At 44.3% G+C, this 18,333-nt stretch overlaps 2 protein-coding genes across 10 annotated transcripts in view; one reads left to right on the top strand and one right to left on the bottom strand.

The window, feature by feature from the left end:
• Positions 1-588: 588 nt before the first annotated feature.
• On the top strand, positions 589-9,415 carry SFR1 (SWI5 dependent homologous recombination repair protein 1). Of its 7 annotated transcripts, XM_053306451.1 has the most exons (5): positions 1,280-1,502; positions 1,666-1,801; positions 1,911-2,023; positions 3,662-4,075; positions 9,173-9,415. In XM_053306451.1, the coding sequence occupies exons 3-5, from the start codon at positions 1,931-1,933 to the stop codon at positions 9,356-9,358; spliced, it is 693 nt and encodes a 230-aa protein (XP_053162426.1). In that variant the 5' UTR covers positions 1,280-1,502; positions 1,666-1,801; positions 1,911-1,930; the 3' UTR covers positions 9,359-9,415. The 7 variants fall into 7 exon arrangements, with proteins under 7 accessions (XP_053162425.1, XP_053162428.1, XP_053162427.1 ...); XM_053306450.1 differs by lacking the exons at positions 1,280-1,502; positions 1,666-1,801 and adding an exon at positions 589-634; XM_053306453.1 differs by lacking the exons at positions 1,280-1,502; positions 1,666-1,801 and adding an exon at positions 634-677.
• A 290-nt stretch (positions 9,416-9,705) lies between these two features.
• The window catches only part of CFAP43 (cilia and flagella associated protein 43), a 105,466-nt gene continuing 96,838 nt past the window's right edge, over positions 9,706-18,333 (bottom strand). For all 3 annotated transcript variants that reach the window (XM_053306438.1, XM_053306439.1, XM_053306440.1), the window contains 7 exons: positions 17,518-17,725; positions 16,958-17,070; positions 14,842-15,001; positions 14,181-14,345; positions 13,453-13,533; positions 11,094-11,247; positions 9,706-10,495 (listed from right to left, as the gene is read on the bottom strand). In XM_053306438.1, coding sequence (XP_053162413.1) covers positions 10,320-10,495; positions 11,094-11,247; positions 13,453-13,533; positions 14,181-14,345; positions 14,842-15,001; positions 16,958-17,070; positions 17,518-17,725 — 1,057 coding nt within the window. In that variant the 3' untranslated portion in view covers positions 9,706-10,319. The remainder of the gene's footprint in view (positions 10,496-11,093; positions 11,248-13,452; positions 13,534-14,180; positions 14,346-14,841; positions 15,002-16,957; positions 17,071-17,517; positions 17,726-18,333) is intronic.

The following is an 18,333-nucleotide window of genomic DNA, read 5'->3' as shown; positions in this document are numbered from 1 at the left end:
CATAACTGACCATTCTTGGACGAAGCAAGGAGACTGTGGCAAAAGGGGTACATTTTGGGCTGGCCAGCAGATGCTCCCATTTCTACCTGCTTGTCACTGAGCTGAGCGTCTCCCCTACCCATTTCCTTTTCCACTCTCTGTACATTTCTTTTTTATTTGCATGCTAAGGGACGGGGGGCAGGCGGTTGCTGGGGATTGGGGCTCTTTTGGGGCAAGGGAACCTCATCCATCGTGTCCAGCAGCAACACAGAGGCCAAGCTCAGTGCAGCGGATATCGGGCGGCTACTGGCTCAATGGAGGGAGCAGTATATATGATCTTTGTGCCCAGCTGCTATGGAGGGTGTGACCGGCAGCTCAGCAGCGACCCAGCTGCCGCCAGCTCAGTGGAGGCGGGAGGCCTTTATTTAATATGCGTAGCAGGACTCTAGCTGCTCGGCTTAGCGGAGAAGGCGGCGGGAACGACCCAGAAAGAATTGGTTACTCTGCTGCCCCCGCAAAAACCCCTCTTTGAATTTGGCTCAGATCCCGATTCCCGAAGAATACAGTAACATCCTTTTGTCCCCGCCTCCCAGCAAGCACGCATGCGCACCCAGCTCCCTTCCCTTCACACAGTCGCACTCGGAGGAAGGCGGAGGTAGGGGTTGTCAGACTGATCCGCTTCTGCTGCGGTGTGAGGGGTAAAAGGCCCTTGAAACGAAAGATAAGAACAGCTGTGTGCTGGATCAGACCTAAGGCCTACCTAGTCCAGCATCCTCTTTCACACAGTGACCCACCAGAAGCCTCTGAGAGACCCTCAGGAGAGAGCGGCACGCGCCCTCTCTCCCCTTGTTGCTCCCCCTGCTTTAGTTGCAGTTCATGTCACTCAGTAGTCCTGTACTGGGAATTTTAAGATTCCCTCTAGCAAGCGCAAGTATGCACGTATGTATATTTGACCGTCCTCGTCAAGCGCCCTCCGCTCCGACTCCCTTTTTAAGACGCCTTTCGTTTTCGAACCTCTTTGACTTCTCAAAGAAACCCCTCCTCCAAGGCCATTGCGCGCGCAGCCACCGCCGGCCTCGGGAGAGCGCGGGAAGAGGGTTTCCCTTTCCACCACACTCGCCTCGCCCCCCTCAGGCGGGAGATTTAGGTTTGCCGGCCAATGGCTGTAATAAAGTTGATGATGATGGTAGATTTAGGACGGCCGTGTTATTTCCCGCCCGCATCCTTTACAGGGACCGGAGGAAGGGAGGAGAGAGTGACCGACCACTTCTGACAACATTACAAAAAGGGTGGAGCCTTTAGTCCATCTTCACATTGCGTGCGGAGCAGCGCATTGTGCTGCTGCTTTCAACGCAAATCCTGGAGAATATGCGTCTTTCCGTTACCTCGCTGCGCCAATCTCTTACCAAGACGCATGCGCACCCGTCACGGTCGGGACTTCTGAGAAGGGGCTTTGTTCGTAGGCAGATTACCAACTTCCGTTGTGTGAAGGTTTCAAAACGAAGGGCTTGGTGCCAGTTCATGTCAGTACTGGGATTTCTGATGGTTAAAGATTCCTCCCCCTAGCAAAGGCTAACTTCCATTGATTAGGATGGAGGCTCTTTGCGAAATTATATTTGTTAGTTCTTTGTTTAACAGTCAGTAATGCAGTACATGATGTTTTCTTGTCACTGTATCTTCGTATAGGAGAGAGCTTTGTTTTGTTGAATATGTGCCCGGCTAAAAGTTGCAAAAGTTTGGAAAACGGGGCTCTGACCATAAGTACTAGGCTTTGGCAACTAACATCATTCAGTTAGAGTAACGAATACTTATTCCTGCTCAGGTAGGGTTGTCTGGAATCGAAATGACAGTGTATCGTAAAGTTCTTAGACAAATGAGAGCTGCCTAAATGTTGTTCAATGTATTTATAGATTGTATTTCTATCTCTACAGCAAAATAGTCTTTTCTTAAAATGGAAACTCCTGTATTAAGCAAACCTACATCAATATGCTCCACTCCAGAGAACTATGAGATTCCTGCTCACAGCAGCAGCTCAGGGAAACAGGTATTTAGACTGATTATATCCCACTGAATTGCCAGTCATTCCTTTGTCCCCACCTGTTCCAAACTGCTGTTATATAAAACTGTGTAACTTTTTGAGAGTTCTGCAAATATTGTTATAAGAAATGAAACAATCAGTAATTCTGCCCCCAGATTTGTCCACAAGGTTAAAGTTCTTAACTGAATAAACATGTTGATGATAGAGAGCTCAATCTCTCTTTCTCATTTGATCTGAGGGAGGCTGTAGATGTATTAAACTGGTATCTGGGGGCTTGACAATATAAGGAGCTTTCCTCCTTATAGAGTATAAGTATTCCTTCTCCTTATAGAGGAGAGCTGGTCTTGTGGTAGCAAGCATGGCTTGTCCCCTTAGCTAAGCAGGGTCCACCCTGGTTGCATATGAAAGGGAGACTAGAAGTGTGAGCACTGTAAGATATTCCCCTCAGGGGATGGAGCCGCTCTGGGAAGAGCAGAAGGTTCCAAGTTCCCTCCCTGGCTTCTCTAAGATAGGGCTGATGAGGTTCCTGCCTGTAACCTTGGAGAAGCTGCTGCCAGTCTGTGAGGACAATACTGAGCTAGATAGACCAATGGTCTGACTCAGTAGATGGCAGCTTCCTATGTTCCTATGACAAGCACCAGAAATGCTCTTGGTGATACTGAACCAGTTCTTAATGGGTTTGTATTCTGTTTTAAGGACAAGTGTGTATTCTGGGGGTATTCCTCAACTCTGCCTTGCTTCTGCTTAGGTAGACAATGGTCATGGCCAGGAATGCCTTTATCCATCTATGGCTGGTTCACCAGCTGCAGCTCTTCCTGAGGGAAAAAGCATCTGGTAGATCATCCATGCTTAAGTCACAGATTGTCTATTGCAACGTGCTCTATATAGAGAGCTGGCATTTGAAGGGTATTTGGAAGCTTTAACTGGTGCAGAATGCTAGAGCCTGATTGGTGTCAGGAGCCTGCTGTTTGAATTGATCTTCATTGGCTTCCTGTGGTTTTTGGGTCCAGCTCAAAGTGCTGGTTATCACCTTTTAAAATCCTGAGTAGTTTGGACCCATGTTGTTTAGGGGGACTGCCTAGACTCTATCCACTTAAGATCTTCTGGAGGGTTTCGCTCCACAGGCATGCACCTCCTGAGATTCTGCTGTGAGATGAGCATGTGAGATGGTCTTTTCCACTGCTGTACCTTGGTTGTGGAACATTATTTCCTGGGTGGGATGTTTGAAGGGACTTCATCCCTCCAAGTGTTTTGGTGATTACTGAGGACATGACTTTTTTGGCCATGTTTTTATTTAGCCCAAATGAAAGTCTTTCTCCGGTTCTTATGTGCTACTATTGATTTGTATTTTAAATGTGCTGTTATTGGCTATGTTTAATTATTTGATGAGTTTAAAAAAACTTTTGTAAGTCATTTGGGGGGCAGTGTTGCCACAAAGTGGAACAGAAATATAATTTCTACAAACAGTACTCTTCTGCTTATGGTATATATGATTATATCATATGAGGAGTCAACATATTAAATATGCTAAGTGGTTCCTACAAATAGTTTGCTTCAGTTGTTTCTGAAAACACCATGCAGTTCATTAGCAAAAACAGTTGTTTGTTTGATCCTCTTAATGTTACCTTTATATATTCACTTCAGCCAATGAGTGCAACCCTTAGAGAACGATTGAAGAAAGCAAGGCGATCCTTTAATGCAACTTTAACTGTAGCAAAACGTCTTAAAATAAATGAAGACAACAACTGTGGTGCTCATGAAGAGAAAGTTCCACGTAAAGAAGAACCATGTTCCACGTCACAAGATGAGGGTATATGCTTGGGAAAAAGCTCTGATGAAACTGTGTGTTTGAAAAGTGCTTTACAGGAAAGAGTACTCGGTGAACCTGAATATACTGGATGCAATAAGACTACACAGAATTCTCCACAAATTGCTTTGTTAAGAACTGATTGTGAACAAAGGGAACTGCTGGAGGAGAAGGCAAAATTAGTGAAGCAGATTCAGGAAAAGGAGGAACTTCTTCGAAGACTTAAATTGGTCAAGATGTATAGGTCAAAGGTAAGATACTTTTTAAAATATGTCACTGGAATTCTGTGTTAAACTTGTTCTGAGAAAACATTTGGAAGATTTAATCCCATTGAGGGGGCTTTTAGAAACAAGCCAATACTGCAAGAAAATGCATATGTTCATTTTCCCTCCTACTCTGAATTCCCTAGAGCTGCTTGCTCAGGGCTGTATAGGGTACTGCCAGTGACTCCAGCCTCCCAGAAGCCTGCAGGAGAGAGAAGAGGAGGGACAACATCTGCTCCTAGGCAGACCCCAGGGTGAGGGACTGGGTGCCTGCCTATTTGCTTCTCCTTCTGCCCACCTGTTTGCTGTCTGCCCCCCAGGACTGGCTGCTGTGCTGAGGTGAGGCTTTGCAGGACTGGGGCCCAGGGGGTGACCTGACAGTTTCCTGGACTCCATCTGCCTAGAGCTGGCTACTCAGGGCTATATAGGGTGCTGCCAGTGGTGGCAGGCCCGCCACCGAAGGCGTGGCCATCAAAGGGGTGACTCCAAAGGGGGTTGCCCCTTTGGGTGAGCCACTTCAGGGGACAGCGAGCGCGAGGGCCAGGCTTCCTGGCCCAAGTACTCATATGTTGGGGGGGGGCATTTAATAGTCTGGCTTCTGTTTTTAGTTGAGACCTGGGTGAGATTCTTTTATAATGTGTCTGGGTTTGGCTGGAGATGGAGAGACGAGGGCTGTATCCACTGATTATGGGGTGGCCATTCCGGTAGTGGTGGGGAAAAGAAGTAATGTTGGCAGGTCAGTGGGTCATTACAGGGGAAGGGGAATTGGAAATCTAATAGCTGTTTCCCCTTCTGGCTGCCCTGCCAGCTCTTTGACCCTGGGGAGCAGTGCTGACCACCCTCAGAACCTCACCTTGCTCCTTTGTAATGCCAGGTCGGTCCAGAACAAATCAGAAACCATCCATGATTTGATTCTGGATGCAGGAGCCGACCTGGTTTGTATTACAGAGACCTGGTTGTGGGAGGCCGGTGGCCCTGTTTGGTCTCAGCTTCTCCCTCCAGGGTACTCTATTGGGGAGTCAGTGAGGTGCTGCGAGTGGGGAGGTGGAGTGGCTGTAGTCTATAAGGATAACATCTCCCTTACCAGAATCCCTGTTGTGTTGTTGGACCATATCAAATGTGTGTACCCAAGTTTGGGGACCAGGGATAGATTGGGACTTCTGTTGGTATACTGATCGCCCCGCTGCTCAACAGAGTCCCTAACAGCCCCAAGAGCTGACTGACTTGGTCTCGGGCTTTGTGTTGGAGTCCCTCAGGCTTGTGGTGCTGGGGGACTTCAATGTTCATTCCAGGATCAATTTATCCGGGGCGGCTCAGGAGTTCAAAGTGGCCATGACAACTATGGGCTGATCCCAGGTGGTCTTGGGACCGATGCACATTTCTGGTCACACACTTGATTTGGTGTTTCACTCTGTTCAGGGTGGTGTTCCATGGGTGGGGACTCCTGAGATTTCCCCATTGTCATGGACAGACCACCATCTGGTTAAGGTTGGACTCACAGTCACTTCCCATCTTCTCAGGGCTGAAGGCCCTGTTAGGATGGTCCGCCCGAGAAGGTTATTGGATCCAATAGGATTACAGGAAGCCTTGGAGGGATTTAGTGTTGGCTTTGCTGGCGATCCTGTTGATGCTCTGGTGGAGAATTGGAACAGCAAACTCACCGGGGCAATAGACATGATTGCTCCTAAGCGTCCTCTCCGACCCGCTACAGAACTGGCCCCTTGGAATACAGAAGAACGATGGGGGTTGATGATGACTGGAGCACAAGTGGAGAAAGACTTGACTCGAATCGGAGGTTGCGACATTCAGTACATTTGAAGATCTATGCTTAGGCGATATGTGTGTGGCAAAGAAGAGATTCTTTTCTGCCTGTATCGCATCTGCAAGTTCATGTCCAGCGGAGTTGTTCAGGCTTGTGAGAGGGCTAGTATGTGCCCCTCCTCCTTTGAATCAAAATCTGGAACAATCGATTACCTACTGTGACATGCCTAATGAATTCTTGGTGGGGGAAATCTCTTGTATTCGGGCTGACTTAGACTCAGTCTCCACATTTACTTCAGTGTCTGATGTGGAGGTGTCCAGCAACTCCTATTGTGGTTAGGTTGGATCAATTCCAATTTGTGACTCCTGAGGACGTGGACAAGCTGCTTGAAGCCGTGCGGCCTACCACCTGTTCTTTTGACCTTTGCCTGACATGGCTTATACTATCTGGCAGTGGGATTGTTGTAGGAGGCCTGGTAGAGATCATAAATGCTTCTCTGAGTGGGGGCAGTATGCCTCCTTGTCTTAAGGAGGCAATTATTAGAAGCCTACCTTGGATCCCTCAGAGTTGAGCAACTCTCCAACCTTCTGTGGCTGGGCAAGCTAATTGAGATGGTGGTGGCCTCCCAGCTTCCGTCTGTCTTGGAGGAAACTGATTATCTAGACCAGGGATTCTCAACGTTGGGTTCCCAGATGTTTTTGGACTTCAATTCCCATAATAAGGCCACTGGGGCTGGGGGATTATGGGAGTTGAAGTCCAACAACATCTGGGGACCCATCGTTGAAATCATCAGGAGATTTGGTGCAGGGTGCTATCCATATGCTGATGACACCCAAATCTATTTCTCCATGTGAGCATCATCGGGAGACAGCATAACCTCCCTAAATGCCTGCGGTGATGGCCTGGATGAGGGATAACAAACTGAGACTGAATCCAGATAAGAGGGTGCTACTTATTGTGTGGGGTCGAAACTCGGGAGATGATTTTGATCTGCCTGTTCTGGATGGAGTCACACTTCCCCAGAAGGAACAGGTACACAGTCTGGAGGTGCTTCTGGATCCGAGCCTTTCCCCGGTCTCTCAGGCTGAGGCAGTGATCAGAGGTGCCTTCTATTAGTTTTGTCTGATATGCCAGCTGTGTCCGTTTCTTGAGATAAACTACCTCAGAACAGTGGTACATATTCTGGTAATCTCCAGACTGGATTACTGTAATGTGCTCTATGTGGGGCTGCCTTCGTATGTAGTCCGGAAACTACAGCTAGTTCAGAATGCGGCAGCCAGGTTGGTCTCTGGGTCATCTCAGAGAGACCATATTACTCCTATACTGAAAGAGCCACACTGGCTGCCAATAAGTTTCCAGGCGAAATACAAGGTGCTGGTTATAAAACTATAAAGCCCTAAATGGCTTGGGCCCTGGGTATCTAAGAGAACGTCTTCTTCATCATGAACCTCACCACCTATTGAGATCATCAGGAGAGGTCCGTCTGCAGTTGCCACCGGCTCATCTGGTGGCTACTCGGGGATGGACCTTCTTAACTACATATTGCATCAGCATAAGTGCTGCTCCAGTTTAGGATTGTGCATTGTAGCCATCTTCAACCAGAACAGTGAGAATAATGGACCCACAGGACACAGATTCCTCACATGGAAACTGGGCATCTCTCAGAAGGGTTGGTATCTATGCCCATCTATGACAATACAGTACCATCTATCCTTCCTAAATACTTCGGCGATAGTTAATGTATTTAGTCATGCTAGCAAACTAATTTGAGAACTGAGTTTAAAATTGCAGTTGCACATAACTTGTCTTTTTGTTCCGTGAATTAAAACGGAGTTCCTCTGAACAGAAATCATGTTCCTTGCCTGATCTTTGTAAAACTCCTGTATACATTTATGACTCTTGTGTAAATGGGAAGCAAGTTTTCAGACTTAATGCTGCAACTTTAGACTACTACCTAGAATGTAAAGTAACTGGAAATCCAAGTAAGAGAGACTGTTGTGTTTTTAATCCCCAGAAGGAACCAGGGTGGATTGTAACCTCTTGAAGCGGGGTGGTGGGGGACCTTTTGTGTTCACAGATCTGCAGCTCCATGTTCCAGATCACGGTCAAACTTAATGAAGTTAAATGGCCTGTGGGAAAGGACAAGACGTGGAAGGAGCAGGTTCTGGTCTAAGCATCTTTGACTAGATTTTGAATCTTTGTCAAATCTAGACAAAGAATAGTGAATAGTAGTAAGTTGTGAGGGTGACAGTTGTTATGTTAGCGTTTACTCCTGCTAATTAGACAAAGAGGCATCTCTTTAACATGGTGATTCTCTTTATTTAGCAGGGGGAGAGGAACTGGCCCCAGTGACTGTTGCTGGTGTCCATCTTATGTCTTTGTTTTTAGATTGTGAGCCTTCTGGGGACAGAGATCCATCTTGTTATTAGTTTGTTATTTCTCTATGTAAACCGCTTTGGAAGTGTTTGTTGAAAAATAGTGTATAAGTTGTTGTTGTTGTATTCTATATATTGAATTGTTTTGAATGCTAAACTATGGAAAAGTATGCTTAATAAATGTAGTAAAAGCAACCAAAAAAAAAGAAAAGAGTTATTGCATTACTACATCAGTATGTTGTGGGGTATCTTTGGCCTCCAGAGCTTGTAAGTGCATAATACTTTCGGTTTCTCATGCAATGAAACAGAGGCTGTTAATATCCATACGAGTATAAACTGCAGTTCTAAACAATATTAGAAGGGGATGGTAGATGAAACGCCATGGGGCACTTAACCTCATTAAAGTTGAGCCAGACCTGGAATGTGGAGTTGCATAACACTGAGCACAAGTTTTATTATTCCCCCCCCCCACCGCCCTTCTAAAATAGGGTACAATCCACCTCCATTCCAAGGGTCATGATAGTAATAGCATATAAATCCTATCTGGCAAACTGAATTTTCTAACTAGCTTTTAAAAAGGGTTGGTGGTATGAAAAATACTTTTTGCTCTCATGCACACGTTGGGTAGCATCTGGACCTTTGTGCCGTAGTGCACTGGTCAGCAGAAGCTCCTTTTGTGAACAGAAGGGGAGTTGCACTCACATAAGATGTTCTTGCACAAGGAGCTCCTGCCACCAGTTTGTAATACTGCAACAAAAGTCTGGATGCTCCCTATTGGACAAACATGTTTTGCGGGTGGGGTGGATCTTGGTGATTTTGATTAATGGAACACATGTTAAATGAATCTTGCCATTGCCTGTTTTCCACAAGAGTTTGTGACTTGGCACATATGTTGCTCGTCTCAGTTATCACATGCAGCTCTATTACTTCTGTCTTTTTCTGTTTCAGAATAACCCAGCAGAGTTGCAGTCTCTGATAGCAAAATGGCGAAGCAGTTCCCAAGCAATGCTATATGAGCTACAATCAGCTTTGTCTACAGATGGCAAGAAATTAAGTCTCACTCAGTTGATAGACAACTTTGGACTAGATGATCAGCTGCTACATTATATCAGAACAGAAGAAACCTTTATGTAGGCATGATACAAGTGTCTTATCTTGCTAATTAAAAATGAACATTTTCTAAGACTTAAACCTGATGTTGAGCGAAATCACTGGATTAATGTAAAAGTCATGTGGTTTTATGTAGAGAAGTCAAATTACCAGGGAAGACTCGTCCTTTTGTTGGGGAAAGAGAAACTGGCTATATTGTTATAGATATATATTTTTTCTGGTTATTAGATTATTAGTAGTGCTTGCTCCCTGTTATGAAATGTGATAGTGTGTTTGTCCTTAACAGAAAAAGAAGAAATCCAGTGTTGAACTGATTCTCCCCAAACCTCCAATTGAAATAGTAAATATTAAGTACACAGATACAAAACTGCCATACTTTCAAAAATTTACTTTAAAACAAACACTTGGGAATGGTTCCACAACTGCCACTGTTTGTTAGAGTAATTTTTTAGGAATCATTTGCATAGGGTGAGTGTACAGCCTAAAAATGTATGTTCACTTTGTCCTGCTGTGATTAATGGCACTTACCAGGAAGTGTGCAGTAACAGAGCCAGCACTGAACAAGAGAAGACAATGTCCTTGGGTCTTCAGTGCCTGGGAACCATCCTCCCCCAAGCTAGTGAACAAGCTGAGAGAGGGCAATGTGGGGTGCTGCCCATCACCCTCTCCCTTAAGTAGGGGGCGGGGGGGCGGCGGCAATCCTTATGTCCCTGGAAATGTGTTTAAGATCAGGCCATTAAATGATGCAAATATATCATAGGCTACCCAGAAAGTGAGACTGAGCATGGGGGGGGGGGCTGACTTTCGAGTCAGTATTTTTTTCCTTAAAATGCTAAAACTAAAGTCGGAATGAATTTAAGTAAATCTATCAAGCTCAGTATAGTAAAAGTATGTAAAAGGAAAAAACAGCTGTCTTGCAGCAGATTTGTTTTCTACTTGTCTACAAGGCTATCTTATTGCTTCTAGCTGTGAAAGCATCCCTCTGCTAAAATTCATGTACATCAAAGAAAGCTGGAAATGTTCTCATTCTTAGCCTTTCCACTTCAGCTTGAAGGATAGACAACTCCCGGGCCTGTTCTTTGGCAAGATCCACAAGTTGCTGTCGTTGTAAGATATCTTCATAATGCTCTTTAGCAATCTTTTGATTAAGCTGCTCAGTGTCTGTTCAAAACAAGTCCAGAATGCATTTAGTAAACAGGGAATGCATAGTGGCAACCAGGTTACCAGCCCCATCTGAGTAATCTGCTTTCCTCAGCGGTTACTGAGAGCTTTGTGGAAACAGCCAGAATATAGCAGTTCCCATGCTGTTACTGCTCCTAGTTCTAGAACTGATGAACTCTATACACTTATTTCCTCTGCATCTTGATTGCTTTTTCCACCCACCCTGATTAATATGATTGGCTGTCTGCATTGTTTGTGCAGTAACTAATGATGTAAAGTCTGACATTCGCTCATAAAAATGGCAAAAGCTGAAGTAGCCTCACAGAACGCAGCCAGCAGAAATGCCAGCCTATGGGGGGCAAACTTAATCAGTACTGTTATGGCAGACAGTGGTATGTATAAGAGAAGAGCTTACAGCTGATTCATATGCCATTGTTTCTAATATGGAGATTAACCTGTGCTGGGAAAGCCTGCTTTTTCATCAGTATTGTTGGCTGTGGGTTTAAGGTGAAAGAAATCAATATACACCATGGAATAACCTTGTGTAACAGAAGAAAGCTAGTGTGAAGTGGTCAAGCAGCCTTAGAAAATGACTTACCCGCGGCCTCATGAATGTGCCTCTTTTCTGACACACTAACAAGCATTTCTTGTAACTCTTTGCTGAGTTTCTGGTTTGCCATATCTTTCAGACTGATTTGCTTCTCCAGGTCCTTAATGACTCTGCTTCGCTGTTCCACATTTTTTTTATGCACCTGGACATTGGGGCGTGGGACAGCATATGCATGAGTTGCTTAGGCAGAGTTATGTGAGCAGCACAGTGCTATGCTTAATGTTTTACTGTGTGGCTGCTGTGCCCTTCAAAGGTAGTGTTGTGGCTGTACAAAAGGGGCAGTTGCAGAAGCAGCACTTTTGTGCAGCCCCAATGCTTTCTTTGAAAGGATACAGCAGCCCCTCAGTGCAGCACTAGGGACACACAATACCGTGCTGGACGTCGGCCACTTCAATTACATCTGTCTGCTTAGCGTAACAGTTTCTTCCCTACAAACTATAGTACACTGTCTAATGCAGAATATTCAAAGAAAATATTTCGTGGGTTGCAGCCAGTAGCAAAAGGTGTATTACAATTTGGGTTGCTGAGACAGAATTTATTATTTCAATTCTTTTATCCAGTTTATTGCTTCAGATGAGAGCTCAAAGAAGACTGTGTTCATAAATCTAATAAAACAGCAGCAGTAATGATACTACTGAAACACAAACCAACCATCAATACCCATGAATTGAAACTAAAACTAAAATCTAAAAAAGCTTGTCTGAAGAAAGTATCTCCCCCACTTCTCCGAAAACAGGCTGACATAGAACTATTTTCAGCACCCCTTAGAAACTGCCCCCCGCCGGCAGTTCGGCTTGGTCTGGGGGAGCGGGGGTTCGTGAGCCTTTTGTTAAAATAATTTGTTAAAATAATTTTTTATTTTACCTTAAATCCCCTCTGGGGGGTTGCCAAAGGCAGCGGGGTGTGTGTGTGTCCATGGAGGTTCCCCCTCCTCCCGCAGGCCTTAAGAATCACCGCCACGGCTGGTTCTATAGCCCTTTTCGGCCCGTTCGGGCCTCCGTAGCACAGCATGCGCAAATGGTCTCCTCAAGGCCTGGCATGAGCCAGGGCCTTGCAGAGGCCATTGGCGCATGTGTGAGGCCTGAACGGGCCAAAAAGGGCTATAGAACCAGCTGCCGCGGTGATTGTTAAGGCCTGTGGGAGGAGGGGGAACCTCCATGGACACACACACACCCCACTGCCTTTGGCAACCCCCCAGAGGGGTTTAAGGTAATTTTTTTTTAAAAAAAATTTAAACAAAAGCCTTGCGAACCCCCCCATACCGCCAGTGGGGTTCAGCTCCATGTTGAGCCGAACCAGCTCTATGGTGAACCGTCAAGCCAGTTTGCACATCCCTACAACAGAGGACCTTTGGAAATAAGGGCCCTCTACCGTGCAACTGCATTTGTGCAAGTCCCTATTCTTGTACAAGAGCACTTTCGTGTAACTGAGCAAATGCTACATTAGAAGGTTGAAAGAATGTTATGTAGTATATCAAGCAGTTGTTGGTTTTTACAATTCTCATTGAACGGTAGGAGTTCAGAAAGGTAGGAAGAAGCAAGGGAGGCATATAGAAGTAGAAAATTGGAACTCTTTAAGTGCTGAGAACCTAAGAGGCCTGTATGTCCCATTGATTTCAATAGTTTATTTCTAAATCAGAATGTTCAGAATTGAAATGATTTAGCCCGATCTTGTGTATGCTTACTTAGTCTTATAAATTCAGTGGGGTGAATGACTAAGGAAGTCTTTGTCTTATTTCAGCCTAGTTAAATACTTTGCAGATGGGACATGTGTGCAAACTGATAGGAAATGTGACTGCAAACATGATCTGGAAGATAGAAAGTTGCTCAAGTGTATCAAGCAGCTGGAGAAGACATGAAAAAGTCTTCTTACAGAGATCAGAGTCTCTTCATATGCCCAGTTCTGCCCACAGGGGCAAGTTTTTAATTCTGTTAAAGGAGAAAAGAGGGTTGATAGTATGGTAGAAAACAAAGAATGGAGAAGGAAGTTGGTAAAATTTAATTAATGGATGATATACTATGCAATGTTATGTGCATGTTGTAACGTGTGCACACAGTTGTGTCCTTTGTGGTAGTGCAAAAATGGCACAACCAGAGTTTTGCAAGAATAGGGCCATTCCATTATTGTAGTAGTGCATGTGCACTAAAACTGTTCATACTCTTGTGCAAAAGAACAACACTGCTGGCACTTCACTGCAAGCTTGAAACAGCGCAGTTGGATTGGCACTGCCTATATTTTGCTGTGCTGGCTCAGTGAAGGGAAATGTAAAGTCTGAGCTACGGTGGGTTTATCAAGTAGGCAGGATGTTTCATACATGTTGGATTGGTTATTATGCAAAGGAATTTACCTTATCTATAAAATTAAGCGTTGCTTCCATCACTGAGACCTCATGATTCATTCGACTTTCATAGTTAATTACATTTAAGAACTGTGGAATTAAAAAGAGAGAGGAAATCAGGCTAATTGAGCTGAGTGCTTCCAAATAAGACACCATGGATTTATCTGCATCCCTCTGCTAAAGTCACTCTAATCTTGCACAGTGTGCTGAGACTACTTTCACACAAAATCCAGTGGCTGACATGCTGAGCAACACTACACACACCCTGCAACGTTGTGTTTGTGCAATTGTGCAGGAGACAAAATTACGGGAAATGGAGGTAAAGAAGAATAATCCCACTGGAACTAATAAGATTAGTCTTGCATAACTGTATTTGTGCAATTGTTGCTCTTGCGCAATGGCACAAATGCAATGTTGCAAGGTGCATGTAGCGTTGCACAGTATGTCAGCCAATATTGCCCAAACCTTGCGGTCACATGATGGACTCTGCCATATGAGGCAGTTTTTATCCAGGTATATAAAGACTGCAATCTTGAAATAATGAATATGTGCTGTATAGCAGTCGCAGAAACAATTTCTAGGATAAGATGCCTTGGAACACCATACTTCATGTATGAACTCAGTTGCAGTTGTTAATGAGGATGATCAAGAATGTATGAATAAAACTTATTTCTAAAAAATGCAGTGGTGCAACTTGATAACCTTGTGCTAAAATCAGCATTGGGAGGGTAACTTACAAACTGGTGATCTTTTGTAACATTGAGTTTTTGAATATCCCGGGCCTTTTCGTTCAGATCTTCCACCTCCATCTGCATTTTCTTATGTTCCCATTCCAGCTGAAATATCCCTTTACGGAAATCTTTACTTTCCACCATGCTGGCAATTTTCTTTTCTCCTTGAGCCTAGAAAGAAGTATGTCTTAATCCAGTATATGGTTTTACAGTTTGTTTAGAAGTGTAGATTGCACTTCTAAAAACACAGGTTAAATTAGGCCTGGCTCTGTAGTCACCAGGAGTCGACCGACTCGACGGCACAACTTTAATTGGAAAACTGCAAGCCCTTTTAAGAAGTGGTAACTTTTTGTGCATTTATTGAGCATGTGGGTTTTTAAGACTGAAAGCCTATGCACACTTTTTCACAGTAAACTCTGCCAAATAGATTAGGACTTACTTCTGAATAAACATGCATAGATGGCATTTCAAGTCACTCCCACCTTTAAGAATACTGTCCTGTTAATAGATATTGATAGAAGAAAGAAAAGAGTGTGGCAGGAACAAGGGCTTTTTATAAGATGAGTCTAAAGCCAAGACAATTAGAATGTCAATACATTCAAAAGAACAAAATATGGTATTGGTGATCTGCAGAGGCTCAATTCCTTTGAAACAAAATGATAGTTACCCGGATTATGCTGTTCAGTTCCTCAATAATGCTCCTGTGGATAAGAATAGCATCGGTGTAATCTGGTATTAAGTTGGTACCCTCTAGCTCCACTTGCCCTTGTTTAAAGAGAAACTGGACCATCAAATCTAACTGATATCTCATTTTCTGTTCTCTAAGCCTACAATGGAAAACAAACAAAAAACACATTTGTTTTAAACATCTCTGTGATTGGAAGGAAACAACTTTGGCTCTTTGGTTTTTAAATTTTGAGACTGCAAACAGTTTTCAAAAGTAGGAGCAAGGCCTTGGATGGGCACATTTTTTCTCACTGGGAAATTCCCAGAAAGCAAGTATACTTGGAGAATTTTAAAGCACTTAGCATAATGCTTCATCCAGGCCTGCAAATAACTTTGAAAGTGGTTACATCAGTCCCTGGAGCACCCTCATGATTAACCTGTCCTATTAATTTTAATGGGAATCCTCATGAGTAATTTAGTCTGCAAATCAGAAATATATCCTCTCCCAGCCCCCACCATTCTTTTGGCAAATTATGATTATATTATGTTAAAGTCAGTGCTTTAGGGATTTTTAAAACTATTGTTTTCTTTCTTCGTTTTCTCCCCCCCCCAGTTATACATATACATATTTCCTATCCTTGATTATGTTACTATATAATGCTGTAATCTTTAGTTGAACTAATTTTTTAAAAATGAAGAATTTAGTCTGAATGTCAGCCAGGGCCGGACTGGGGGCACTGAGAGGGCGGTGGAATGTATGTGGGGAGGGTGCCAGGTTTTGAGCAGAATAGGAAATTAATGGTGGGGCGCAGGGGTGCACTGGGAATATGCCCTGTTGTCCTGTGGGCCAGTCTGAGCCTGATGTCAGCCATTGATGCTGGCTCGCCTATTATGCAAGCTACTACCCTTCTAAGAGAGATATCTTAACACTGCAGCATTCTATTCAAAAGCACAGCAGCACTGCTTGCAAACACAAAACACCCCTGGGTCTCCTAAGCACAGAGTTATTATTCCAGAGACAACGCTACCATTGGAAATCATGGGAGCTTCATTGCTGGAGCGATGACACTGTGCTTAGGAGACACAGAGGCACTATGTGTTTGCGAGTAGTGCTGGTGTGCCTTCGAGTACAATGTTGGAGCATTTAGGCATCTCACTTAGAAGGGCAGTAGATAAGCCAGTATCTTCAAGAGCTGATGTAGCCTTTGGTTTGGCAGGCTGCATATTCCGTGTTGCAGTGATGTCCTATGATTAAACAGAGGACAGCTCCCTGAGGTGGGAGCATGACCAGCTGCCAGATGCTATACATAGTCAAATGTATACCTGAAAGACTCTAAATCTATAATGTAGTTTTAATTAGGGGTGTGCACAGACCATTTTTTTGCGGTTTGGTAAGAATTTGGACTGAACCGTGGGCTTGCAAACTGGTTTGGTCAAAACGACTGGCTGGCCTGGTCAACCAAACCAGCTTGAACCAGTTTGGTGGTCTGAAGGGCTATGCTTGTAAGGGGAAACCAGTGAGGATTCCTCTTTACATGCAAAGGGGAATCCTTGAAAAGGCTTCTAAAGGGCGGGGGGCGGCGGCACAAGATGGCACCTTTAAAAGTAGATGTAAGAGGCTTACCGGTCTGCCGGTGGCTGCAGTAGTGGCACCACTGCTCCTTGAAGGCCCCCCTGGGACAGGTGCTTCCGTGCGTGCGTGCGTGCGCGCGCAGTGCCCCCCCAGCATACTCTGCATGCGCAGCTGTTGGCAGATCAGTAAGGCCCTCACATCAACTTTTAAAGGTTCCCTCTCACTGTCGCCGCCCCCCGGCTGCCCTTTAGAAGCCTTTTCAAGGATTCCCCTTTGCTTATAAAATATAGCCCATCATACCATTGGACTGGGCTTGGTTAGATTTGATTATGTACCAGCCAGCCTTCCTGAAGGCCAGTCCCCTTCACCGTCAGGCTGCTCGAACAAGCCCAGTTTGTGGTGGACTGGTTTGCTGCGAACCGTTCGTGCATATCCCTAGTTTTTTAGTATCTTGTGGCTTTATTGTACTGTAAAGCTTTATTTTGTTAACAGGGTAATACTAAAGTATCAGTAAAGAAGAACAGTTTAAAAATGGCAAACTTGCAGATTGAGCTCAGTGAATATTAGGTCAGTGTCTCTTCGTATCTTCTCATCATCTTCAGTCCTCTTCTGAAGGAAAGTCTGCATCTCTGCTAGTGTCAGTGCTTTTTGTTTCACCTAAGCAAACCAAAGGACAGTCTTTGCAAACACTACAACTCAACCTGTTGTCAAATCACAGATGTTATGACCTAATTTCTTTAGCAGAGCTGAATGGCCAGATCTTGGACACTGGAATACTTAATATTCTAGAATATTTGCAGGCATGAAATATATTTTGCAGCAGGGCATGCTAAATAATTGTTTTGACTCCATCCATCGAGATGTGGTCAGATGTTCTAGTTTGGTGGTAGTAACCATTGTGAATTCTTGAATGTTGCCTTTGCATATTGGACTAGAAGTAGGTAACTGATGAACTGACTGCTTTGTGGATGACCTTCTGGAATCTCAAAATCTTCTAACAGGCCAGTTCTGTGGAAGTCTGACCTCTGTATAACATTCAGATCATCAGAATGCATCATTCAAGTATAAAAATAAAAAACAATTATTGAAAACTACTTTGAATACCAGCTGTTCACTTTCCACTTTAGCACGTCGAGCTGCACAGAAGCGTTCCCAGTTGTTGAGGTCAAGACCCTCAGGTCTGTTATCAGGATCATCCATTTCATCAATCGCTTTCATTAAATGGGCAAGAGCATCATGCTGAGTTTTGGCAGAACCTGGCCGGTCACCATAGGGGTTAGCAGCATCAACATGAACCTTTGTCTTGTGAGCCCTTCATCACAGATGACAGGAGACAAATAAGTATTTAGTATTTTTGTTTGTGTGTAACACATGGATAAGAACAAGGACTCACTCATTAGGGTAATTTCATTGTTTCTGGTTGTATTGTGTCTATCGGCAGCTATCCTTTCCCTCTTGCTCACTTTTCTACCTGCTGACCATTCCTTTTACAATTCTGCACACAGTCAAGTATGAAGGTTCTTGTTTTCTCCCAATGTGGAACATCGGGGACAAATATGAGCCTCTCCCATTATGAAGACCAGACAATCCTTGCCCTTTGTCCTGTAGGACCTCAGGTCTATGAGGATGCAATGTCAGTGTTCTGTACATGATCTAACATATCAGTGGCACTATATAAGAACACAGGAGCCATGAGCTAAAGAGCTGCTTAGATGTTGGCTTTGGTAGCTCTCATTTCCTAAATGCAGAGCACTAAAGTGAGCTGAACAGCTCTTCATCCTAGGGTTCTTGAGTAACCAAACTTTGCTTCTTCCCAGCTATGTTGAGTGTCATGTAAAGGTGTGCACGAACTGAGGTTCAAGCACTGTTCAGCACCAAATCAGTTTGGATGAGGTCTGGACCAATTTGGCACCATGGGGA

The sequence above is a fragment of the Hemicordylus capensis genome, chromosome 3 (assembly GCF_027244095.1).
Source record: "Hemicordylus capensis ecotype Gifberg chromosome 3, rHemCap1.1.pri, whole genome shotgun sequence".
NCBI classification, from domain to species: domain Eukaryota; kingdom Metazoa; phylum Chordata; class Lepidosauria; order Squamata; family Cordylidae; genus Hemicordylus; species Hemicordylus capensis.
Note: the sequence above shows the minus strand (reverse complement) of the source record. Positions and strands in the feature narration are given on the sequence as shown.